Source organism: Centropristis striata, chromosome 11, assembly GCF_030273125.1.
Source record: "Centropristis striata isolate RG_2023a ecotype Rhode Island chromosome 11, C.striata_1.0, whole genome shotgun sequence".
Lineage (NCBI taxonomy): Eukaryota > Metazoa > Chordata > Actinopteri > Perciformes > Serranidae > Centropristis > Centropristis striata.
The window spans coordinates 20,574,514-20,602,233 of NC_081527.1; the positions used below are offsets into that span (position 1 = coordinate 20,574,514).

The following is a 27,720-nucleotide window of genomic DNA, read 5'->3' on the forward strand; positions in this document are numbered from 1 at the left end:
CTGAGTGTTGTCAGCAACCCACTGCCTGCCCTTTGGCACTTTGCCTACAATAACAACATACTTGTTGTAACAATAAAACTTTATTGCAAGCTTCTAACTTTGAGTTAGACTTCAATAAAAATGTTTTACTTTCAAAAACAGTGTGATAAAGCAGAGAGGCAGATCTCAGAGGTTTCAAATAAGTTTATTTCTTCATGAATAAAATACGAGAACAGTCTTTAAAAGTCTGAGGCACTTGAAATATGACAACGGTGAAGGCAGGGTTAAATATAACTCAGAAACCAGTTTTAGAAGTATACTGCTTCAATGACAGAAAACTGACCTAACATGCCTAAACATAAGATAAATGTAGAGCTAACTGAATAGCTAGGGATGGGGTTTCTACTGTAGCCTATGTTCCTGGTTGTGAAGCATGCATCATCTGCTTTAGATTGCAGAAAATCAGTATTTATTTTAGGAAATAATCAGATTTTCTATCACTTACCTCTTTCCCTTTCAAACGTGACACTGCAAGGCTTTGGAAAATATAGAATAGATAAAGGCTTTGCACGCAATGGCTGAAGATCATCACACTGAGCAGATGTTTACCAGGAGAGCCTACAGTGACACAGCCCTGTTTCATTATCTTTATCAAAATATTTCACATTTAATCTGCTTCCAGCAACACTCATCCACACTACATCCAAAAATACTTTCCCAAATATTAAACATGCATCTTTCCAACAATAATCATCATTTTTCAGAAATGACTCATTGTTCTTTTCCACAGCATTTTTCACTGTGTTTTCCAAAATGAATTGAGGGTACAATCACACACTTCCAAAGTTAGATTTTTTCAGATTAATCCAGTTCAGCGGCAGTCAAGGGTAGATCAGATAAATTGCTTGAAGCAGTCTGTTTATACTTTGACATTTTGGCTGGAATTAGAGATGTTTAGCTAAGTAAGCACATGTTAACCATATCCAGAAGCTATTGCAAGCACAAACTGACACACTACAGTAACAATGACGATTTGTGATACTGGATTTGATAATATCTTCGTGTTTGTTTCCTTTTAATTTCCCAAAAACTGTGTTGACTGTTCTAAAGTGATTGAAATTGTTATTGTCCGAAGTTGCATCTCTCTCTCACACACGCATCCTCCAGCTGTGTCACAGTGCAGTCCTGGAGTTTTTAAAGTTTTTCTTTATTTACTAAATTAGATTTATTTCTAGATCCAGACAGAGGTCTTTCCATTTTTTACAATAGTTGCAGCCTTTTCTGTGGCTGATTTCGGTCTTGCTCCTTGTTTCTCCTGGACTGTATTGACCCTATTTTGCTCCGCCATAGTGCCCCCAGATACAGGACTACTGGTTCTGGAGGTTTGCTGGTTGTTTTTGGTTTGATATGTTTGAAAGGCCATATCAAGCTGTTCCTGTGCAACCCGTAGGTGCCGATGTAGGCTTGCCAAATCAGAAGGGATGTTCTCATCTGGGCTGGTGCACTGCTGCTCCTGGGCAACATTGGCCATGTTCTGCTCGTGGGTGATGAGGCTGTTGGGGATCCTGCCAGGTTTGTCCGTCTTCATCACAAGGTTGTACCCCGGAGGAGAGGCTGGGATGTTTCGAGAAAACGGGTAGCCGTAGGACGTCCGTCGGCCCTGGTGCCTCTTCATGCGGAGGGTGTCCCGAAAAGTGCCAATTCCCAAGTGAAGCATCTCACACACATTTAGCACCAGACAGAGACAGCTTACCACATACATGATGAGGAGGAAGATTGTTTTCTCTGTGGGCCTGGAGATGAAACAGTCCACTCTGTGTGGACAAGGGACCCTGTTGCACACATATGAAGGACTAACTCGAAAACCATAGAGGAGATACTGTCCTGCAAGGAAAGCGATTTCAAATATAGCTCGTGACATGAGCTGGAGAACATAGATCCTCATCAGGCCTTCTTGCATAATTTTTCGACGGCCGTCATGTTTTGGTGGGCTCTTACTAGTGCTGCTCACTGCTTCTGGCTTGGCCTCCTGCACCTCTAGTGTATCCTCATAGATCATGGGCTCAGCATCGTCATCCTCGTCCTCCTCTAAGACGTCCTCCAGATGGTGGCTTTCTCTCCACCTAGAGTGAGGAGGAGGCTTTTTGCGGAGCCTTTGGTGCTTCCTGCGATCCACCTCGTTAGTGCGGGCTATCTTGTGGATGGCGTAACCCATGTACATGATAGATGGAGTGGAGATCATGATGATCTGGAAGACCCAGAAGCGGACGTGTGATAGAGGGGCGAAGGCATCGTAGCACACGTTGTCACAACCTGGCTGCTTGGTGTTGCAGGTGAACTTGGTCTGCTCGTCCGAGTAGATGGACTCGCCTCCGACCGCTGTGAGCACGATGCGGAAGATGATGAGCACAGTCAGCCACACTTTCCCCACAAAGGTGGAGTGGTTGTGGATCTCTTCCAGGAGACGAGTGAGAAAGCTCCAGCTCATGTTGCTATAACAAGCTTTTCAACTAGAATCTGTAAAGAGAGAATAAAGAATTCATTACAATCCAAGTGGGGACCTGTTAAAAATCTGGTTTGAGCTTGAGAAAGCTATTAGTTTCAGATGTATTCAATGTTTTAGTGAACTTTCATATCGCACTAGGAATCGCAGTGAATATAGTTGTACTTCTTAAGCCTGATTTCCACCGGGCACGGAACTGCTGCTTCACAGTCACCATTGCTGATCGCTACCACTCTAATCAATGAGACCAGTTCCACTGGGAGCGCCGCGTAACATCTAAGCAGCGTCCCAGCCGTGGCTCTGCGCTCTGCAGCGCGATCAATCCGTAGCACTTCTATTTTTGACGCGAGCCATTGCTAAACCGTGTCAAGCTCAACAGAGCAGATTGCACCAGATAGGAAATCCAACACAGAATCAACGTAATACACTTCCGCCCCCTTTCAAAATAAAACACAATCCGCAGTTCATGTAGCCTTAAACTATTTCACATCAACATTACGTCTTGACCGGGGGCAACAGATCAGCAATCAATCAATCAATCAAAGGGTCTCATAGGGTTGGCGACATGGACGACGAGAGTCTGATTGTTGAAGTGGAACAGCATACAATCATTTATGACAAAACACATTCTTTTTATAAGGATAGATGGTCAGATCAACAGATCTTCCACGTCTGAGAAGTAAAGTAAGCTGTTTGTTGTTGTTGTTTACTTTATACACACAGTTTATCACAGGATCTCGCAGTCTCCCGTACGTTCAGGATTATCGCATGTTCTCGTTATCTTGCATGTATAAGGCTGGCTCGCTACGCTGCCGTTATGCGCCCGGTGGAAATTGAAGCCGGGCAGAGGACGTAGCAAAACCGCGGCGCAGCAATGCCGGGCCCGTTCCGCGCCCGTTCCGCGCCCGGTGGAAATCCCCAGTTACACTGTATTCCCAGCATTTCTTCATATTTAAATGACAGAACAGATTAATGTTTTATTTATTTTTCCTCAGTCTTCTTTTGTGCAAACAAGAAATTATAGGTTGAACTGGTGTTGGGATGCTCTGATCTCTCGTTTTTTTTTAATTTTATCTTCATTAATCATGTTTCTATGTCTCTATGTTTCATCCCTGCAGTAGTCTGGCAACCTGTCCAGGGTGTACCCTGCCTCTCGCCCAATGTCAGCTGGGATCGGCTCCAGTCCCCCCGGGGTTTAGATAAGCGGTTAAGGAGAATGATTGGATGGATGTTTTTTCTATTGTCACCTTCAAATAAATACATTTGAAGCTGGTGTTGATTTATCCATGTCATCATCATAGCTTTTATCTGTTATTGCAAATTAACTGTTCAAATATGAACATTCTATTTAACATTGTCAAATGGTCTCTTTTTTGCATTTTTAAACTAACCGTTTTCACGGTATGAAAAGGAAGTGCTTGGTTATGAGATGCACCAAAAATACTTAGATATATAGGCAAACAAACTTGGATAGGTTTAGGAAAAGACATTGCTACCTAAGCTGCTTGGCTAGACGACCCATATGGCCTTTTTTGGGTTGGAATGATCTGGTATTCCTAATATTAAATGCCTGCACTGTTTGTGTCTTACCAAATCCAATCCAGACTAGAGTTGCAACAAACAATCTTCATTATCAATTAATCTGCAGATTAGTTTCAGTTATAAAATTCCCTAGTGACATCCTAGAATGTCTTATTTTATTTGCTCCAAAAATCCAAAGATATTAAATTTACTATCAGGACGGATAAAAACAGAAAATAATCATGTGAGAAGATAGAACAGGATAATTCTTGGCATTTTTGCTCAAGTTGCTGACTTATTCCGTCTGTAAATCACTTAATCATTAATCAATCTACTTATCATGTCAGTGATAGTACAGTGTTGGCCTATAGTATAAATAGGAAATGTGGATTTGCACAGTAAGACCTCTTGATGTAGAGGAGACATTCATTTTGACTGCAGAGCTAAACACAAAACAATGGCTTGTGTTGATCCATGTCAGTAAGTAGGGTGATGTCATTCAGTCAACCAGTCTAAACACACATCACACAGTAGTTCTCCAGTCCTCTTCTAACAGATTAGAATAATTAATGATATCAAAATGACAATAACAGCAAAGGGAAGATTAAAACACTTCGTCAGCTGTGTACAAACCCAGCAGCAACAACAACCATTTTGATTCAAGCTTTGACCAAAGAACCCGTTGACTGCTACAAGAGGGCGACAGGCTGAAACCACAAAATTAATCTGACAGAGCTCTGAATAGAAGAAGAGCGCTCCACTCAGAGAGCCACTTCAGAAACATACTGAACTCGGCGGGACACACGCAGAATAACAGATGACATGAAACCTCACAGTGTCAAACTGTGACTCTGTGAGGTGAGTGAAGCTGCGCTGAGGAGACCTCTGTCCCTTCATTCATGAGGCAGAGCTGCAGAGTTCATGTTGATCTCATGACTGCGGCACTGTGTTCCCTGGCGTGGGATGTGCCATCTCCCCTGCCATCTGAGTGAACAGGAGAGGCTTGTTGCTCTGCCACGAGGCCTCCCCTCCAGATCCAGCACTGCTGACGCTGGGGAGGGGTACAGCGACATGGAGACAGATGGCACCTATGGTGGGCCACTCATGTCTGCCCCGGGATGGCATGACAGGAGGGCAGCTACACTGAGGATTTAACAGTTTGAGCAAATCTGTGGTGCATCATAGCATCATCATCATTCCCTACATCGAAGTGATCTTGTGATACCCGCCTGCTCCTTTATAGCTTGTTATGTTTATTATTTGCTGCCGTTCTGTCTTTAATTTTCTGGGTTTTAAGGTTGCCTAAGAAAAAAGATTTCTAATCAGTAGTGGGGCTTGCCTGTTTAACAAATAATGATTTAGATTTAGATTAGATTTTGACTTTATTAATCCCACAGCAGGGAAATTTCTTTGTTACAGCCGCAAAATTTCACACAATTTTTAAGATAAGATAAAAAAACAATCTAAGAAAAGACATTTAACAATATACAAAATATACAATAATAATATACAATGTCTGAAGAACTTAACTGAAGATAAAGCAGCAATGTAAACACTCATGAACGTTTTCTTAGTATCTAGTAGCATCTGTTGAGATATCAATTAAAAGCAACTTACCCAAAGTTGTAGACATATTTAATTTATTATATTTTTGAAATAGGGAATAACATGCTTGAGCTACTTGTAGGATTTCTTAAAAAACAGCTTATTTTATATGATAGTACTTGCTACAGATGCATTCTAGTTAAAGAAAATATAAAACTGTATTTAATTCATCCACTTAAGATGTTTAAATTCCACAAAATAGAGCCATTTTTTTAAATTAAGGCATTATAAGGTTTCATTAATTAGACAGTTAAGCTCATACCATGTGTTTATGACACATTTTTCAATTGAAGGAGCAGGTATTTTCATTATAAATGCAGATGTATTTTACATTATTAACCATGCATCATATTGTATTGTGTCGTGTGAATGGCTTTTTGTAACATTGGTTCAAATGCTTTGATCTTATAGCAGATATAAATTCATATTTGAAAGTCTACTGCAATGGCTTGAAATGTTCTTTCAACAGGGTGAATTCAGACTCAGGAGATCACAAACACGGCACAATTTCCCTCTAACACAATGTGCATTTACAATGATATGACTAGGCTTATTAAACAGAAACTACCATACCGTTTCTTAAGGGGAAAGTCAATAACTAAAACAACCTACCTGAAAAACTTGCACATGCATTTCCCATCCTGAAGGTCTCCTTTGCCCTCTCTAGTTATCCCATGCACAGTCTGATCCATGGAATACCACTTCCATCCTAACGTCCTGGCCTTTTCAGTTTTATTGATAGCTTCCAGAATGGCAAAAAAATGTTTTAAAAAACCCCCAAAACAAACAAGAGAGGAACTTATCAGACTAGACTTTCTATTTATTCCGTTTTCCCACTCTGTAAAGAAGTGAAGTCTCGCTGCTGTGAATGCCTCACATTCTGGCGTGTGTCTGGTTTCTATTACACCAGCCTTCTGCCCAAGAAGGAAGTATAAAAAACAGAGAGGCAGAAAAAAATCCTCCTCTGGCAAGTGACCCTCATCCAAGGGTTCAGACTTGAGGATATCGTACTGCAGATTGAAATGAACACCCAGCTGAGGGAGCGTGTTAATCGCAACACAGTCAGCCTCCCCCCAACGCTCATGTGCAACATTTGTAACACAGATGATGAAGGTCTCTCTCTCTCTCCCTCTCTCTTTCTGTTTCTCTTACTTTGTCTCACTCTTGCTCTCTCTCTCTCTCTCTCTCTCTCCCTCTACATCTCCATCTATCCACAGCATCTCAGCTTCTTGCAGGTTAATCTCTACATGCCCTCTAACCATTTATGCAGCAACAGCAGTAGCTTACTCTGACTAAAAAGGTGATGTATAGAGTCGTAGCACACTTCACACACATTTATAAAAATGCAAAAAGGAAATTTAAAGCATCCTCTTCCTCTCTCTTTGTGCTTCTCTCTTGCACACACGCACACACACACAGACACACACACACAAAGACATACATCAACCACAGTAAATGCAGACTAGCATCCTACATATTATCTGTCAATTACATAACAGTTTACAGTGGGTGACAGTTGCGAGAAAACAACTTTGGGGGGACAAAGACCGGGAGTTTGAGGACAGAAGTGTCACCGTGACATAAGCCACCTTGCCTCAGTGCAGATCCGCTAGCATGTAACCAGCAGGTACGCTCAGTCATATCAAATGTCATAATATTTAGACCGTCCGTCCAGGCAGATGGCCAGATAACAGAGCAGTGGACAGTTCGCTCTCTGCACTCCTGCTACACGTCTTTTCCGACTTCATGTTTATACTTTCAAGCTCTCGCCTCGGCCTTTAGTGCAGTAGCACACATTGTTACTTGAGGCATGAGATGGCAAGAGTGGCTGTATGTGGACAGAAGCGTCTCTCACACTCACACCTCATTACATTTTTTAAAGTGTGAAACAACATGACAGAGTACAGATGAGGAGGTGATAAATGCAGGATTAAAATCGGAAAGGAATTTCTCCATCTCTTTATTGTACGTGCCAGACCTGGCTGTCACGTTTGGGAAGAGATCTCAAGTCAACTACTTTTAATAGAGGACAGATAAACGGGTTAGTGTCTGGCTTGCATTAATGAAATGTGTCTGGTCATTGTCACGTTGACCATATTATTATAATGGTACTTTCACAAGGCCCTCAATAACCCTTAATTATGACCTGTATACAGCTATAAAGCCAAGAATAACGTTCAAAACATCAGTAAGGCCGTCATCAATCAGATCACACTTTCAACTCGGTTCCTTTAAATGATGATGAAAAATTTAAGGGAAAAAACTTAATATATTGTGAGGACATTAAGCTGTCTGCAGTTACAGAGCAAAGACAACTGCAGCGAGCACATGAGAAGTATGTGCATTTAGATCTCATTCTGTTTGAGCAGTTTGTGGTGGAAAGAAAGCTCTGAGAGCCAGCCATCTGGGCCCACAGGACCCGTCCGCCCCGGGCCTCGCCTTCAGGGCTCCCCTCTCTGTCTGACTGAGGAGATGTGGCGTAGCAAGCACCCCTGGTGCTACACTGAAGAAAAGCAGACAGGGGATGCTGCTGGAATGACTAGACCATTTGGGGTTTTGACATGTGCTATCCCTAAGGGACGGATAAGCACGTGTTTTGGAGTTGCAGCGCATTCCTCTCCATCCAAAATCTTCCCGTCATCCAAAAGACGCAGATGGTCCAGTGGAGTGGGCTGAGAAGTGAACATTCAGCTGAATGTCAATCAGAGTTTATGTTCCTCAACAGTTGGTAGAACTTACATTTCTTGCAATTTACAATTAGCACTCAATGAGGTGCCACTATGTTATATCTGATATTAACATACAGGTCATATAGGTATATTTTAAAAAAGATGTTTTTATTCACAGACTCGTTTTGTTTAATGTTCATATGGTTGAAGCTATATTTTGTGATAAAACTAAAAAAGATACTTTCATTTTTCAATAATGATTATCCAACTTACCCTTCTAAAAGGCTAACAAAGCCTAAAATTATCTTTTATTTTATTTTCATTTTTGGTTCTTCTCAGAACCTCACAGTATACAAAACAACAGATTAACTACTTGACTTGATTACACATTTCCTAATTTATAATAAATTGAAGTAGTAGTACATTTGTGTCTATTATTTTAATTGCTTTCCACTGATAAATTACCAACATTGTGCAGTTATTTATTAACATGTTTGCACATGTTGTAGTTTGGTTGTTTGTATGTATTTTTATTTTATACTATTTTTTAAAATCTTTTTTCTATTCCATTTTATTATTATTCTATTTTTATGACCTTATCTGTTTTACTCTGTACTTGTGCTGCTGCAACACCTGAATTTCCCCCATGGGGGATCAATAAAGGACTATCGTATCTTATATCATCTTATTTAACTGTTCAATGAGGCATTTATGTGATGATGACAAATACTGGCAATAAAGGAATTGCAAAACATTGATTTGGTCTTTAAACGGCATTAAAACATTTAAATCCCCACAGCTACTTTAACAAAAGATACACAAATGCATCCAGTCAAACCAATGACTGTCTGGTTTTGAATGTGTTGTCCCTGTGTCCTCGGACGATTCAGGCAATCCTAGCTTTGGGAAACTGTAGTTCATGTTGATAAATATTGATTGAACTGCCCAGAGCCAGGAAAATATTACAGTATTCCCCTGTAAGACATTGTTTGACATTGCTCTTGTCACAAGGACTGGCATCATGTGACAGCCAAATGAGAATGTTTAATATTCATTGGTTGCGGTTATATTTAGTGTTAAATGTAAAACACAGCACATTATTTTTTCAGTGATGGTAGCATCTGAGGGATTCAAATGACTTTTTAAAAAAATCCACAGTGACAGCTAAGAAAAATGTACTTTTAAAGATAAAATCGATTTAAAATAATCAGCTAAATGTTTGTGTTGCAATTGCTGTGTGAAGCATTTCATAAATGTACGGCATCTTTTAATCACGGACACATCTTTAAGAGAATGATTTTGTTATTCCCAGACAGTTTCACCTTTAAGAGGTCACTGGGTGCTGTGAGGGTTTGCAGCATAGCCGAGTGTTGAAGTGATGCAACATGGAGGAGTGAACATCTCGACAACTCTCCTTGGCCGCCGCCAATGTCATCACAAGAGTTTTATCCGCATGTATTTACTGAACAAAGTTGATGCGAGCAGACTGGGGGCTGTGGAGGTCTGTGTTTATGTAACAGATCAAGCTCTACCATGTGACTTGGATGTCCCCCCCCTTAGAGAAAAGAGTGACACAAGACACCAGAGCAAAAACATGCAACTTGGTGCTTGGACTCCTCCTCTCTCCCATCTCTCCTACTACTATCATTAAACTGCTCTTACCAGGCTGTGAGGGGCTATCCCATAGGCAGCCTGAGAGTGGTGGCAGTCCCATCTCATTTGTTCATTTTTCTCCCAGTTTCTCAGCCGAGCCTATCCTACCCCCGGGGTGAGTGCATCCCGTGCCAGTTTTACTAAGGCTGGACTCCACTGAAGCGACTGAGATGAAAAGCCTTGAGGTGGATGCCAACAACTTCCCTCAGTCGGGGCTCTGCGTCTCCCACATGAGCAAAGCAACTTGTACTCAAAATTAGCCTCGCCACTACTGTACAATTAAACAAACAAAGGCAAGTTATTCGATTATTATTGTTGAACGTGCACGGCCACCCGTAAAGTTGGAATAATTCTGTTTTCAGACACAATCCTCTATTTATTGTAGTTTTATTTTAAATTGTGATATGTTTGGAATATATTGAATAATTAAGTTTTGAGAAGATATATGCTTTATCTGTCAAGAATAAATCACATTGTCACAATCATTTCATGGAAAGAGGTAAAAAATATTTTATTTCAACTTTATGAGCGACCGTGTATAAACACAATAAGAGCAACCGTCAGGTATTCCATTATATAAAATAAAAAATTAATTCCAATTCATTCCATTCTATACATCTGGACTGGACTGAATGTATTTTTAATTAAAGTGATCTAAATATACTGTATACTTAATGGTCTTTTAGTAAACAAGATGTCCAAACCATATGATCACATATAACATTTGTTCCTACCCTCAAATACGACTCTACTAGTGGCACGAGAGGACCATGTTCTTAAACATGACAGTTGCTTTTTTTTTTTTTTTAAGATTTTTTTGGCCATTTTAAAGCTTTTATAATAGAGTCAGAGTGAAAGGGGAGACAGAGGGGAAGGCTCCGAGTTGGATTCGAACCCGGGGACAAGGCCTCTATGGTACGTGCTCGACTAGGTGTTCCACCGGGACGCCCAGACAGTTTCTATTTTAAACATGTTGTCACGATGTAAAACAGTCACACTTTGGTAAGGTTTTGATTAACAAAACTACTTGCTCAAAGTAGTTGAAAAAGGAAAATACCTGGACATACACTGCAAAAGCCAACTTGTATTTTTTGGCCTAAAACAGTGATTTAATTTGGTAAAACTTGGAAATATAAATTATTGACATTTAGGGCAATAATTTAAGTTAGCACAACAAAGGAAGCCAGTTGTCTGCTCAAAAACAAGTTTGTGAGTTGTTGTTACTTATATCTTTAAGTTGGGGTTCACAACAAGGGACAATAGTTCTGCTAACTCTTATTTCTTTGTTGTGAAATTCGGTCATTAGCGAAAGCTAGCGGCTAACTGATGCTAGCGGGGCTGCTTGTTACAGCTACAGGAGTAGCCATTAGCGTATCAATGCTAACTCAAAATTGTGGTCACAACATTAGCTGACATTTCATAGCGGCGTTACAATCGTGCCAGAAAAAATTCAGTGTTGAGCAAACTCAAAAACAAAACTTAAAATATTTAGTTTAATTGTCCAACTTAAAATTTTATCGTATAGTTTGTTGCCTTGAAATTTTGAGTTCACCCAACTTTTCTTCTTTTGCAGTGTAGCTACCAAAAGTGAGGTAAAACATGATGCGCAGAAGTTAAGTAACTTCAAATAACACCATTGACTTTTGGTCAGGCTTTGGTCCCAGAAGGAGGTTCTGTTCATTTTACTGCCCTGAAATACTCCAGTCATTCTGATATCAAACATTTGCAGACGTCCCATTTATGTTTATGTGTTTGTAGAATTCGTATAAGCAGTAGGAAGTATATATGCATAAGGAAGGACATGTACTTAGTTTTCATCAGTGTGCCAGCTATATTTTTCAAAGAAAAGTTGTAAACACTGGAATTACACAAACCAGTGACCACTATGCAATGACTGACTGTGTACTACATGACATGATGGGACCATATCATGTTTGGTTATCTTGCTGGCAAGCTGTCAACAATTGTAGCTCTGTTGGAAATTGAGCCAATTTCTGAATGAACATACTGTTGTGATAATAATGTTTGAGGGGGAAAAAAAGTATGTTCACATTTCCTGCTGACTAGAGGTGTACAGAGACGTCAATATCTGTATATGTATTCAAATATTATCATTTTATATTGTCACTTTATCTGTATTCAGAAAAAAAATCAGAAATATGTGTTAAGTCACATTAATTGGGCAAATCTTGTATTTTCTAATGTAATATTCATGCCAATGTAATTCCTTGTGCCTATAAAACATCACATTGATTTAATAATTGGCAAATTATTTATTATAAAGTATATTTTCCACCTTGTCAACCCATACTTCATAATTTCAAGAAACATAATGACACATTATTTGTGCTTTCCCAAATAAAGTATTCAGATTCAGGTACAACACTTCTGGGTAACACTTTACAATAACCAACTAAATAATGTTTATAGATGGTTTATAAACCAATTATTAACCATTTACAAAGTGCTTTACATATTTAATCGTTAAATGTTTTCAACCAATTTTTTAAAGGTATATGAATCATTTCAAAATCATTAACATACTTAATATGGAGTTAAAAATATTAAAATGGGTGCAACTAAAACTATTTATAAACAATTAATTATAATTTAATTGTTTGGTAATGGTAAAGTAACTATAAACTTACATTAATAGACATGTTTATAAATTAATATGCATCTATTTGCCATTTATACGTGATTAAGTTAGTTAAACATTAATAAATTATGTATTAACCATTCTAAATGGTCTATAAACAGTTTATAAATGATGATTAAACATTAATAAACTATCTGTTTACCGTTTATAAATGATGGTTATTGTAAAGTGTTACCCACTTCTGATATTAAAGTAGATCACAAGCAGAGCAACACCACACCACACCAGAGGGCTCTCTAACATTAAAAATAGAGTTGAAAACAAGACTACTGATAATGTTATTTATCATTTAAATTCTAAAACCAGGGTCGTATATATTTGACAAAACTCTATACATTCAATCAAACACTCGAGTGAATGAATAGAATATTATTCAGTTCACATGATGTATACATTTCTTAAAATCACTTTAACACTGACTTGCCGATGAAGTTTTCCATCAGGGCAGTAAAATCCAACACACAACTACCCATCCAAATAAACAAAATAACAGTGCTTTGCTTGCAGACCTAGAAGGCCTTAATCTTTGACATAATCTTGTTTTAACTGGCCTTGTCATGGGCTGATCTGGGGCAAGCCCAGAGGAGCAGCAGACCTAGTGAGGGTCATTTGGACTACAAGAGATATGTTTACTGCAACTCATTTCTTCCAGATGCCTTAGTGCCGTTGCCCTTCTCCGACTCAGTTAACTCCTGGTAGCAAGGCTGCAGGTTTACACTGGTAGCGGCAATATCCCCTCTCTGTCTTTGGGGTACCCTTATGCAACAAAAGCTCAGATCCAAACAGTATATGTGCCGTATATATGTGTACATACTGTACAACCAGTGTACGAGAGAACACGTGTCATTTGAAGCTCAGTTATAAAGCCGGTGATAAGAAAAGGCAATCTCCTGAGCGAAAGGGCCGCTAACAGAAATAACAGATTAGGCAACATATTACCTTTCAGCGTTAATGATTTATTTTATGTAAAAATGTATTAGAAAAATAACACATGCAGCATAACATATATCAACCCTCCTGGTATGTTGCAGGTCAAATTGACCCATTTCAAAATTAAAAAAATGTAAAAGAAATAGTTAAAAGTATTTTTTGTGAGGAAGCTTCTTCTGCTTTGCTTAATAAGTGTAATCAACATATAAAATGAAAATGGTTCATTTCACATATTTGCCCCATGTTTATATTACATAGATACTGTTAAGGTCAATTTGACCCAGCAGTCAAAGTCACACACATACACACGCACCGTGTTCATATTGCCAATCTCTTATTGTTTTCTTATTTTGTTCATTTCCGGTTCAAAAAGAAACTGCTTAACTTTCACTACAAATCCTTTTGACCCGTCTTGTTTGTAAGTCAGTGGGTCAGTTTGAACAGAAGAGATATCTCGTGTTAATTTATTGACATCACTCCATGAAAAGAAAACATTTGCTGTTCCTGAGAAACAGACATAACAGGAGGGTTAATCAGTAGCCTGAATTGCTCTATTTGCTTTTTCCACTTTCTCTACTGTGGTCAGTGGATGTTTTTCTCCACTAGATGGCAATCATGTATTCACAGATTCCTGGAGAACATTTACAGAGATGCTGGAAATATAGTTGTGTTTCCACGTAATTCTCTTTAAGTGACATGTCGAAACAGTAGATACTGTTACTGGCATAAGGCAATGACCTGGTTATGACTATATAGGTCATTGCCTCACGTCAGTGATAGTATCTACAGTCATAACCAAGTCATTAGGTGGAAAAAATAAACTAAAGGCAGATCCTCATAAATAACACAAACATCACAGCTAAATCCTTTACAGACTTTAAGTTTAAGTTATATTTTAAGGCAAGAGTAAACGATGGAAAGCTACAACAGTTCACATGGCTACCATAACAGGAAGGGTTGTTATATATTTGCAGTGCTCTCATTGTTTCAGGCACTTCCGAATCCCTTAAAATAGCTCTTTTCATTTTCCATAATTTGAGAATCTCCCAATTAATGTTTTTGTTTGATTTAGCTTTTTGAAACAGTGACATTCAAATTTACAAGACAAAAAACAGTAACTAAGTATTTAGTGGTTTACTAAAACCACACATTGCTTCATTTGCTCAAATGCCCCATTTTCTAACGAAACAACGGACAATAAAGTCAGGTGGAGGTGGACAGAACAACACAATGAGAAGCAATGGCATGAAATCTAAACATCTCTGCATGGTGTTGAGTTCCATCTGTGGTCTCTCAAAGATTGAATAGAAAGTGAAACGAGCAATTTTATTTTCTGACACCTAAAGTTGCACAAACCTGTATTTCTCCAGTTGAGTTCAAAAGCTGGTGAGAAAATTGAAGCCTTCCTTTCTGGTTTTAAAGCCAACAATGACATAAAAGCTGCATAATCCACAGCACCACAGTGAGAAGAAAAAGAATAAGGAGGACTGTACCTACCTGCCCATGCGGATAAAGCAGGAGCTTATTATGCTAGGCTTTATCGTAGGTCATCCTGGGCATCCAGAGGCATCGTTTCACTGCTCAGGCTCAAAAGCAGGATGTGAGAGACAATGGGTCATTTTCCTTCAAAACCCCTCACCACCAAGTACAGGCAGGACACTCAGGAGACCAGCATCCTGCCAAAGGCCCCATTGTTTCCCGGCCTGTCCGCCTCCATTGCCATGACCAATGACTGTTTATTTATTTGATTCAGGATGACTCCCACTACAACCCCATTCATTCACCCAGAAATTAACAGTGACGTAGCTCTAGACCTCCAAACCTTGCTTTCCCCGATTTAGCTGTGTGTGATTGTGCATAAGTGTGTGTCTGTGTGTGCCTGCATGACATGTGAGGTATAGTCAACCTCCTTTGCATATCTGGGTTATCTACATATTTCATCATCCCCTTTAACCTTACTTCCGATGAATATGTTGACGATTTGAATCTGTTTTCTTTGCCATTTTCAGAGGTTATTGTCAAGGCCAAGAAAGCTTGTGGAAGGCTTTTCCTCAACTGGTTACAGGGGACTGTTTGTTGTTTTTTCCAAGTGATGAAAATATGGCATGACAACTCACTTTCCTTATCTGACATGGCATGCTAACCCCCCCCCCCCCCTTTTCTTAAATCTGAAAAGTCCTCATGAATGGTTTGTAGGATTTCTTTGTTTTTTCCCAACACAAGAACAGTGGTTTTGTTGTCTTACCTTCAGGAAGTGGTTTTGTATTGAAGGCCACAAATAACGTGCAAAAAGGGGTGTCTGAGGAACCGTAATTTTTGCCTGTTGCTGTTCCATGCCAACATTTATAGAGCACACAAAAAAATATTAGGCTAAGCTATGGCTCACCTTACGTGCTTGTTGTTGACTTTATTATGATGATGCAGTTTATGCCAGATCATTTTCATTTTCAAAATTAAAAAACAATCAATCTGTCTCTGATCTGAAACTTTACCGTACCCCACTGAACGTTTAAATTGGCTTCTCAACCTCAACTCTGACTTATGTTTCGTGCAAGTCATTTCCTTTATTTTACACATAGGTACCTATGAGGTGCCTGTAATGAGTGCATGGACATTTATATCAGTAATTCATGCACAAAATGCTCCCTTGCGTTGTTGTTTGACATCATTGACGCAATCCTCCTCATGAAAATGTATGACTTGATTCATGGTCCCTTATTGGTCACAACCAATATATGTTATTGATATATATATATATATATATATATATATATATATATATATATATATATATATATATATATATATATATATATATATATATATTGATACATATTGATATATATTGATATATATTGATATATAGTGGTCAGACTGAGGTTAGCCATTTAGCTAAATTAGCCCAATGTGTCTGGGTCACCCTGGCCTTGTTTGCTGAATAAATTGTTTCGTAACCTTTATGAACCTTTATGAACCTTTATGAACTTCCCAATGTACAAAGGTCTCCAATGTACCAAGAGCGTCAGAGCCACACAGACTGCCTTACGCATGAACTTCTGAGGTTAAAAACACCTAAAAAGAGAAATCAAGTTCAGTTCAGTTCACGCAGCAGCACAGGTGAGGCAACTGATAATCCCATTATCCCACAGACACAGGACGAAAGCATGTTGAAAATCTTGTGTGATGTACATGTATTGTTGTTGTTTCATCAAGATTTTCTTCAACAGAAGAACCAGGGGGCAAAAATTACTTCAAAATCTTGCTGAAACATATACTATGAGCTAATACATTCCAGGAGTTATAAATTCATTAAAATGACTGAGTTCATGACTAAGTATAAGTAAAGTTTATTTTAAAAAAGCACACTATGTGGTTTCACAGATAAAATCACAAAGTGCTTTATAGGAAAAAAGGGGAACATGAGACAATTAAAACACAATGAAACATAAAATTATAAAATAATATGATATGTACAATGCAGACTGGTCATCCAAATGCCTGTCCAAAAAGATAGGTCTTTAGCTGCTTTTAAAAAGACGTTTTTCAGTTCACGTTGTCATAACTCAGTCACATGCACATGTTTGAGCTATGCTCAAAATGTCTCTTTCCTGTGTGTGATTGATGATTCAAAAAATGCAGTCACACTTCACAAACAGAATTTTCAGTTTTACAAATGGCTTTTTTGTTTTTACAAATGGAAAATTGTGTATTTACAAATACGCAATATATTTACAAATACACACTTATTTGTAAAAACCAAAATACAAGTTACAACTTAGAAATTTTTATTTGTGGATAGCAAAACACATGTGCAAATCAAGGACTATTTGTAGATCACCCTCTGTGCGTTGACAGGTATTAATGAGACAAATTTAAGCCCATATGTGTTTGACCGAAGAGACCGAGCTGACAGATATGGGTGATCTATATGTGTCTATACGTGAGAGTAAGAATTTTAAACTGAATCTCAGTACAGGGGTGATGTGAGAGTGTTTGTTTGAACTAGTGAGTGATCTTGCGGCAGTATTCTGAATTGACTGAAGGCGGTCAAGAGTGGACATAGTTAGGAGAGAGGCTCAGCGATGATGCAGCTCACTGGCTAACATTCAGAAAACTAAGGAACAAATGCACTTCCGCCTTAAAATACTTTAACTGATCTCCAGCTCTTTTACTAACCAATCAACATTTTGTAAAGCAGTTAATATGAATAAAAACAATTAATGTGCATTTATTCCTCCTTTTATCACATCAAATGACTGTATAATAAACCACCTGACATTTGTGACGCTTTAAATGAACATTTTGTTGCTGCTGGAAACCAATTTGATGGTATATTCTGGTCTTGGTGGTCAGCTGCTGCCTCACGTGTTCCCAAACTACTACTGCACAAACTGAGGTAGCACCATCTCAACGTCGAGCAGTGAGGAAACACTGGAGGCAGGTTAGAAATTAACTAGATAAAATAAATGAAAATAAAGTAAGGTAAGACAAGATAAGATAAGATAAAATAAGATAAAATAAAATAAAATAAAAAACAAAAGTAAATAATAATAACAATAAAAAGTAAAAAAGCTAGATAAAAATATGAAAACAATAAATAAATAATTAAAAAGTAGAGCATGATAGTGTATATATATATTATATATGTTATATATATATGTTATATATATGTTATATATATATATATATATATATATATATATATATATATATATATATATATATAAAACTATAACTATATATATATATATATATATATAACTACAGTACAGGCCAAAAGTTTTGACACACACCTTCTCATTCAATGTGTTTTTCTTTATTTTCATGACTATTTACATTGTAGATTCTCACTGAAGGCATCAAAACTATGAATGAACACATATGGAATTATGTACTTAACAAAAAAAGTGTGAAATAACTGAAAACATGTCTTGTATTTTAGATTCCTCAAAGTAGCCACCCTTTGCTTACTAGAATATAAGACATGTTTTCAGTTATTTCACACTTTTTTGTTAAGTACATAATTCCACATGTGTTCATTCATAGTTTTGATGAATTTACAACTAACTAAACTACAACTAATAAATTGTAGCAAATAAATAAATAAAAGAGAAGATGTTGTCACACTAAGAAAAATCTTTAAGAATCGTTCAAGTAAAAGACAAATTAAAAAGATAAGTCTTAAGTTTGCTCTTAAAATGCGGGCGGCTCTGGCTCAGTTGGTAGAGTGGTCGTCCTACATGTCGAAGTATCCTTGAGCAAGATACTGAACCCTAAATTGCTCCGGATGCTGCGTTCATCGGTGTGTGAATGAATCAAATGGTGGCAGGTGGCACCAGTGTGCTCTGCTAGCCTCTGCCACCAGCATGAATGTGTGTGTGAATGGGTGAATGAGTGCAGTGCGTCGTGTAAAGCGCTTTGGATAAAAGCGATATATAAGTGCACACCATTTACCATTTAAAAATATGAAGAAAAAAAAAGAACTGCAACCTTTTATGTCCTATGTTGTTATCAAAGCACTTCAGGGTTTAGACTGCAAGACAATTTTTATAACATTACATCCACTATAACAAACTGTAACACCCATCTCTACGCCGATGACAGTTCTGTATTGCACAAACATTCAGCCACTGAAACTCTCTAGCAAGCCTTCGACAAATTACAACAACCTCTTCTCAATCTGAAATTAGTTCTCAATTCAGACAAGACCAAATTCATGATAGTCTCAAGAGCCAGACATATTGCAGATGATGGTCTACATATTTCCACTTTAACAGGTCACAGCATTGAAAGGGTTTCAGACTACAAATATCTGTGTGTCTGGTTGGATCACAAACTCACTTTCAAATTTCATATTGACATACTTGCAAGTAAATTAAAACAAACAAAAAAAACGGATACTCATACAGACTTTCCCCCTGTTCTGTAGGAAACAGATCATTCAGGCTGTCTTTTTATCAGTTCTGGATTATGCTGATGTTATCTATAGACATGCTTCTGCCCACTCACTCCACTGAACTCTGTTTATCACTCTGCACTCCCATTCATTACTGGTGACAGTTTTTCCACCCATTATTGCATACTATAAAACAAGTTGGAACGGGCACCTTTATGTGTGAGACAAGATATGCATTGGTTAATTTTCAATTATAAAGTCTTGATAGGCAACATGCCTCAGCACACGCTACTGGTGAAGAAATCAAACAAAGTAAAAATATTCTATATCTTAAATTTTTTTTATAAATAAATTATTTTTGCAAGATACAGAAATGAGGGAATGGAAAGAATGTCATGTCATGTTATCAAGTTTTGTTTTATATTTATTATTTTCTTTCTCTCTTTCACTTGCTCACTTAGGGTAATGAAGTCTGGGATGTGTACAATGACGTGAATAGGTGAAAGGTCACTGGGAAAGTGGGTGGGTATGTTTCTGACAATTAATTATTGCTGAAGTGATTAGATAATTAGCAGGGGTAGGGCTAGATAAGCATGTTGCTTCTCCCTACACCTTTTCGAATATACAAAGTCTCTACATTATTTACTGTTGTTTTGTTATTGTTGTATGTATAATTATATATATATATATATATATATATATATATATATATATATATATATATATATACTTTTTGTTATTATTATTATTTTATGTTCGGAATAAATGAATAAACAAACAAACTAAACTGGTCACATAGTAATTATCCAACACGCTCAAGTGATTGTTTTTCTGCTGCATCTACCTGGAACATTCACTCAAACGCAACACAATTATAACTATGGGTCAGCTTAAAACTATGGTCCAATAACTCTGCGTTTCACTGAAACTGTTTTTAATGTTTTTAAAAAGTTCTGTTGAAAGGTCTGTTGTTGTTTTCTTTCATTATGTTTTCCTCTTTGCTCTCGACATCATTGTACATGAGGGCTTACCCTCAATGATTCCTTGAGAAATAAATGTTGCTCGAAATGAAAAGATTCCGTGATAGTAAGAAATTCAGTGGCTACAGAATTTCCGGTGTCATTGATGTGCAGGTTAAAATCACCAAGTAATAAAACTTTATCTAGCTTAATAATAGAGGTCAGACAGTTAATGAACTCAGATAAAAACTGGCCCAGAGGTTAGTAGATGAAAACACAAAAGTGCTTTAGCCGACTAACTTCAGTCAGTTGTAGTTCAAACGAGTTGAAAGGCTCAGAGCTCACTGAATGGCAAGAGAACTGATTTTTTCCAGACCAAGGCAAGACCTCCGCTACCAGTTGCGGGAGCCTCACTGCATTATATTCCACTATATCTTTTTATTTAAAATTCTCATCAGTTGATTGATTTGTGTTTTACTTAAGTAATTCCACCATACACTGATGTAAAAAAAAGCACAAGACAGCAGGAAAAACATTTTTTGATACCCCACACAACTGCATAATAAGTGTCCTACCAATGCTGAAATTAAATCTAACATGAGGAGATTTCTCAATCACTTTGGATATGTTGAAAAGACAAACATCATCAGGTAGAGAAACTAGTGATACCATCAACCTTGCATTCGCACAGTAAGCTATTTTTTTTGCCAGCCATCCTTCCTGCTTTTGGTACCTGCAATACGTGTTTAACTTCTTTGTATTTGTCAAATATGATTGTTTGCTCTGTAAATTAAATATTGGTCTTTCAAATGTAAACTCAGGGTTTACATGTGAAAGGTTAATAACCCCGACGTGTGTTGAACTTGGTTTGTAGCACAGAGCTTAGATATACTGAGATACTGAATTAATAAGTAACCAAACTATGTATAGTGTCAGCTTTATTTTTGAACAGGAACATGGTAATCTAGACTTATCATACAGTAAAGTATGTGAAATCTATGCATGCCATGTAGTTTAGCAGTTTGGTTTGGGTTTGTGAGTGACAAAGAAAAAGAAGGAAACACCTATGGTAAGATAAAGATTTGCACAAGCTTTTATAGCCTAATAAACCTCAAATAGATATCTTATCAACACTGGCGTGGGCCCTGATCATGGCTGCTGACACGGCAACCATAATTCACGTTTTGTGAGGATGTGAGGACTCTGTGAAGAAAAAAAAGATGTATGATATATTAAAGGTTCTTTACATGACCTTAGGAACATTAATAGAGCATTTAACAAATATGAAATAATAAAAAGTGATGCCAAGGGGCGTCTGGAAGCGTGCATATGTGACAAATTTGGAATGTGAAGGAGAGCTGTGAGGGGGCAATCCCTGCTGAATGTTGTGTACAGCACCGTAAAGGTGCGTGAGTCAAAAGTCTGAGGAATGTCTGGCAGAATAAATGGCTATTAATGAATCTACATTAAAGAAAATAATATGAGGTATTAATGTCAACAGTGATTGTTTCCCAGTTTAACTCGACATTTTGGTTTTATGAATAAAACAATAAAAATATAGGATCAAACATCTCCTTGCTCCCCAAGGTGCATTCCTTCATGATGACAGGATCAAATATGTACAGAGGATGTGAGGATAATGAAAAGCAATTACAGGACTCCATTTTCTCAGTGCCCGTATATTTTTTGTATTTTGAGCGAAGAATTTGAGTCTTTTATTCTCCTGGTGTTGACTACTGACACATTTTGACACGTAACTGGGTGGATGGTAAAGATTTAATCAGATCTTTAATCAGATTTACTATAGATTCATTAATATTTAATCTAGAAACGAAAGACAAAAGTCGGCTGTTAGTAGAGCTGTCAGATCACACTTAAACTGTCAATCATTGGTTAAGCAAATACATGATAAAACAATTTAGTTTAAAGGCCACTGTATCCAGTCAAGGAATATTAACTTTGTGTCTTTGTCGGGCTCAATAAATAATTAGACACAGTCATCTTACAATGTGTCCTTTTGGTCAGATAAAAACTTTATTGCATCATTGCATTATCATGTTTATAGAGTTACAGGTGCAGTGGAAGAGGACCTTACATAATCAAACGGAAACCAGTCAAGTGACATTCAATTCTTGTCAGACGTCCTAAAAATAGACTCCTGATCGGATCCCTGACTATTGCAGCCTATGTGTAGAAGTATCAAACTCCCCCTGCAGGGGGAGGTCAAGACTGTAAACTATGGCCTGGGCCTTCCTTGGGACTTGTCTGCTGTAAAGCTCAGAGGGCAGCAGCATATTTGCTCCAATCCTTTTTCTGGCCACTTTAACATTCCGTTCTAGCCTAGACTTGTTGGCCATATTCAGGTTCCCAAACCAGGCCACCGTACAGAAAGACAAAACAGACTCAGTTAAACTTCTATAAAACAAAATCCTCATTGTTTTGCAGGAAGAAACCACATTCTGTCCAGAATGTGGAGAAAATAATTTGATTTGTGCTAACCCAGCTTCACACTTTGCCTCCTTTAAAGAAGCTGTAGAGTTATAAATGGACCGCTTATACTAGTCACCTCTGACCTATAGAGGAATCTTGAGTTTGCTGATTCATTTTCACATGGGTTTATTTGCCCCATTATGCAAGTATGTATTGAATTGTCTATGCCTTCCTGTCAATTTATGCCCTCAAAATCAATTAGGGGGCCAGAATGTTGGAGCCATAATATAGTTATAGTTTTTATTTTATTTTATTTCTATCCTTCTCTAAACCATGAGTTAAGCCCTGATATTGAATACAGGGTTCATTGTGGGAAGTGCATATAACTATGCTCCAAGTGATGGTAATCAGATGTGTGGAATGAGAAAAGCAAGCACTTTTTGATAAAGTTAAACATGTTTATGTGTTACTATGTGTGGTGGAGTGCATTCACAAGTCAGAGTAGCCTGCTAATATGGCTAATACATACAGACCAATCTTATGCTGTTGTGGCTGGTAAAAGTAACATATTCAAAAACAAGTCTACAAAAAAGTCCTTTAAATGACAACAGGGTAAAAAAAAAAGCAACACATGAGATTGTTTTATAAAGATTCCTCTGTATTTGATCTTATGCTGGAGATAAGGCTGAAGCACAACATATGGCATGCATTAGTACCAGATGTGGGCATGAGTTTGTTTTCGTGTTATGACCATACCACCCGCAGCAGTGAATGTTTGGATTCACATCAGAGCAACTGTTTTGTCAAAACAAACAGTGTGACTGTGGGTTGAAAATATTATTTTCTAAATATTCTTTTTTTCTATTCTTTTCTCTTTTTTATCTGACAATGAAAATCTTTAAAGAAAACATTTGACGAACAGATAGATTCGAATCACAGCCTTGTGCGGGATTTATTTAGCAGACATTAAAATCAGATGATACAACGCATCCAATGGTCAGAACAACTCTGAGCGACAAGACCCAGTTTCTCTCTTTTTACTTTGCAGGTTGGTGTGTCATTGTTTCTGTGTTACTAAGGGTCAACGTTGGTCAGATTTCTGTGTGATTATCAAAACATGTTTGATGCATATTTAAACTGCTATATGTCAGATATTTTAATACATCTTCAAATTAATTCTACGACAACAGATGTTAAGGCATTTTTAATTAGGTTGTGAAAGCAGTTTAAAGTACGTATTTCTCTGGAAATAAATGGAGGAACATGTTGTGCGATCTTTTCTGGAAATTAAATATATATATATATATATATACACACATTATAACTGCGGGTAATATCAGTGTGTTACAGAGTTTTGTGTGCATGTATGACCTCTTAGTCATTTGTTTTCCTTGTTTTAAGATTTACAGTCTGAGTCTAATTTTAACAGCGGAGAGGGCAAAACAAAACAACCAAGTAGATTGTTTTTCTAAAAATGTGTCCATGTTTTATCAGAAACTGGGGGTGACGTAGAAGGAGAACATACATCAGTACCTGAATGAATTGCATATTCTCCTTTTTAATCTCTGTTGTAAAGGGGTTTTTGTACATCTTTTATGTCGACAAGTGAATGGAAAATAGCCTAAAATACAAAAATACAATGCTCAGAGAGAAATTTACAAATATTCCCAGCAGAACTATTATTGTTTATTTTATTATTTGTTCTCTTTTGCACAAACTTAAACAAGAATGATCCTGCTGTCCTGGGGGGCACAAAGGTTGGTTTTGTTTGTCTTTTTGTTTGTTTTAGATTAAAAGAGCTTGTTCAGTGACATGTTAAGTAAATTTGTTTCAAAATAGGAAAGGGGGAGCTTCTGTTATTGTACGAGGATAATGTGGGGATTGCATGATCATGTTAATATGCCATTAGTAGGGTAACAGGTGCAATTTACGCAACAGAACCTTCTAGAATTAAACCAAAACTTTGCTATAAGGTTAAGGATAATAATAGTTTGTTTTTAATCAGTAAGATAAATGTGAGGTTTGCAATCATTGATACAAAGTACAGAAACGGTTGTATTTAATATCAAACATTGACATGTTACAAGGCATCATCAGTTATATATCAATCATAGGTATATTGGTTAAGCAAATACATGATAAAACAATATAGTTTAAAGGCCACTGTATCCAGTCAAGGAATATTACCTTTGTGTCTTTGCCAGGCTCAACAAATTTATTATCATGTTTATAGAGTTACAGGTGCAGTGGAGGAGGACCTTCCATAATCAGATATGCCTTGGCGAAACCAGTCCAGTGACATTCAATTCACGTACGTACATGTCCTAAAAACAGACTCCTTTCTTGATCGACAGATTAAGTGTCACACATACCAAACACAGAGCATAGATAACACAATATCTCTCGATTGACTTGAAATGACTCTTTAAAGGTTTCACAGACATGAATTAATGTTAAATTTAATCAAAGCAATGGCATATTTACTTTATTTATTCATACAGACATGAACAAATTGACAATTCAAAGTGTATCACTGGACATGAAACATTGCATACTGGTAATTCTATCATACTTTTTAAACAGCTGTGCAAAGAAGCAGAAACAATATTCACAATATTCTTTAAATCAACAGAATTTGCTTATACAATGGTTACCAATTATTGGTTCATTGGATTGAACTGCGATTCGATTTATATGCAGAATATTATATACATTTTATATTGATTATTGTATTCAGAATAACTTGTTTGAAGTTTTAGAAAATAGCAGTGCATTGTGTATAGTGCAGTTGGAGGGAATTATTGTAATGTGATTCTTACAGAGACGATCAGAAAAAACAGATGACTGATTGGTTCAGTATCTGAGTCTGTATCGGAACTGAACATTTCTGTCGGGTTGCATTGATCCAAAGCCCCATCGACTGAAGTCGATTTCTGGTATTTTCTCATCTGGGTTCTTCAGTTCAAACTCAAAATAAACCAACATGAGGAAAACAAACTGCTTCAACTCACTGGTGGCAAAGAAACGCCCAGGGCACATGGAGACCCCAGCACCCCACGGCATGTTGTAATACTTGATCTTCTTCCCTGCTTTGTAAAAAGCAGTTTTCTTGCTCCCGTCTGGATTGAGGAAGCGGTCATATTTGAACGAAAATGGGTCAGGGTGGATCTCTGGATCAATGTGAACAGCAATGTAAGGAAAGAGTGACATTCTGTCACCCTTGCGAATGAAATATTCACGACCATCAGCCATTTTGAGGGTCATGTCCTGAAGCACTGCTCTGGTGAGGAGCGGTGCAGCGGTGAGTCGGAGGGTTTCTTCAACAGCGCTGTCCAAGATTGGCGTTTTCATCAGCATTTCACGGGTCAGGTTGATTAAAGGGCCACCAGGTTGGGCTACTTGCCCAAATTCCTTCAGAACCTGATCTACCTCTTGCTTCACTGCGGTCATGGCCTCTGGGTGTTTCATGAGGAAGAGGAGCAGCCAGAATGAAGATGGCCCTGTGTTGCCCTGAGAGGCCCAAAGAAGCACAAACAGGTACTTGGTTATCATCGACTCGTCCATACCCCTCTCCTCTTTGGCCCGCTGCATGTCCCACACCCAGGGACTGATGTTTTCTTTGGTCTTTATCTTCTGCAGTGACAGAATGTTCCAGAAGTATTCCTGTAGCCTTTTAACTTCAAGCCTTTTTTTGGGCGATAAAATCCCATAAGCCAGGTTGGGAAAGAGTCTATCATATTTACGGAATTCGTAAAATAAGGCTTCTGATTCAGCTCTGTCTATCTCTTTGGCTTTCTTCTCAGATTCCTCTGACTTGTGTGGCTCATTGCCATACAGAGATAAGTACCCGGCTCTGAAAACAATATTGTAGCAGTACATGAAGAGATCATCCTCCTTCCAGGTTGTTCGGTCTTCAGCTGAGTTGACATCGTGCAACATCAGGTTCTGCAAATTATTCATCATGGCTTGGGTCATCACCTTCAGTCCGTCCCCCATAATGTGCTTGTTGGCCCCATTAAGGATTTCGTGATCTTCATCTAGAGGGTAGTAGCCAAACACTTTTTTCACAAGGTCCTTAGCAAAGTCATTGAAGTCCAACACGTCACGACTCTCCTTAACAAGGGACCCAAACGATAGAGAGTCCTGAAGGAATGTAAAATAAAACCCTCCGAGCTGTACTGTGAACACATCACCGTGCTTTTGCACCATCCTCTGTAAGAACTTCAAAGTGTTCCCGCGAAACTCTAGGACATGACCCAGCCAAGGTATGCGGCCCTTATCCAAAGGGGGTTCTCCTGGTCGCTGCTTTCGGAACACCCCAAGAAGGTACAGCCCTCCAATCAGAGCGGCAAGTAAGCTAAGAAGGATCGGCAGCAGCAGTCCCATGACTGATACCTCTGAAAGCCACACAGTGATTTGGAGTCAACTCTCTGCATCCACATCTTACATGTTTGCTCCTCCCTTCACTGCTGCTGAAGTCATTCTGGGAACTGCCCACTGCATACCTTTCCATTTAACCAGGCCAGGAAAACCTGCATGACTCCTAGAGAAGAAAAGCAAACGGAAACACTTTCACTGTGTGTCATAAATTCCCCAAGCACTTGGTTTTCTGAGTGAAACATAATGGTGTACATACTAAATAAAACATTTTGTCTAATTTGTAATAGAAACTGTTGAGATAATTAAGAAAAGTAAAGATACAGCACCCTTGGTTAATAAGTTAAAAAAAATTGTAAATCTCTAAATATAGCTCAGCTGTTAAAACAAACAAACAAACAAACAAAAAAACAAGTGAACACATTCCAGGGTGAAATTCAGTTTTGTTATTAGTTTTATTGTTGTGTTTAGGCCTGGGAAGAGCTGCTCTAAATTGTGTTCACTTATTGATACTTTAAAAACCTAAATATTTTAATATT

General features: G+C 37.8%; 2 protein-coding genes across 3 annotated transcripts; both read right to left on the minus strand.

The window, feature by feature from the left end:
• Positions 1–165: 165 nt before the first annotated feature.
• gjc2 (gap junction protein gamma 2) lies at positions 166–15,141 on the minus strand. 2 transcript variants are annotated; one of them, XM_059344082.1, is made up of 2 exons: positions 15,017–15,141; positions 166–2,496 (listed from the first exon to the last, which is right to left on the minus strand). In XM_059344082.1, the coding sequence occupies exon 2, from the start codon at positions 2,465–2,467 to the stop codon at positions 1,211–1,213; it is 1,257 nt and encodes a 418-aa protein (XP_059200065.1). In that variant the 5' UTR covers positions 2,468–2,496; positions 15,017–15,141; the 3' UTR covers positions 166–1,210. The 2 variants fall into 2 exon arrangements, with proteins under 2 accessions (XP_059200065.1, XP_059200066.1); XM_059344083.1 differs by lacking the exon at positions 15,017–15,141 and adding an exon at positions 14,876–14,990.
• Positions 15,142–24,846: 9,705 nt separating this feature from the next.
• On the minus strand, positions 24,847–27,211 carry LOC131980556 (5-beta-cholestane-3-alpha,7-alpha-diol 12-alpha-hydroxylase-like). Its single transcript, XM_059344811.1, has one exon. The coding sequence runs from the start codon at positions 27,188–27,190 to the stop codon at positions 25,658–25,660; it is 1,533 nt and encodes a 510-aa protein (XP_059200794.1). The 5' UTR covers positions 27,191–27,211; the 3' UTR covers positions 24,847–25,657.
• Between the last annotated feature and the right edge of the window lie 509 nt (positions 27,212–27,720).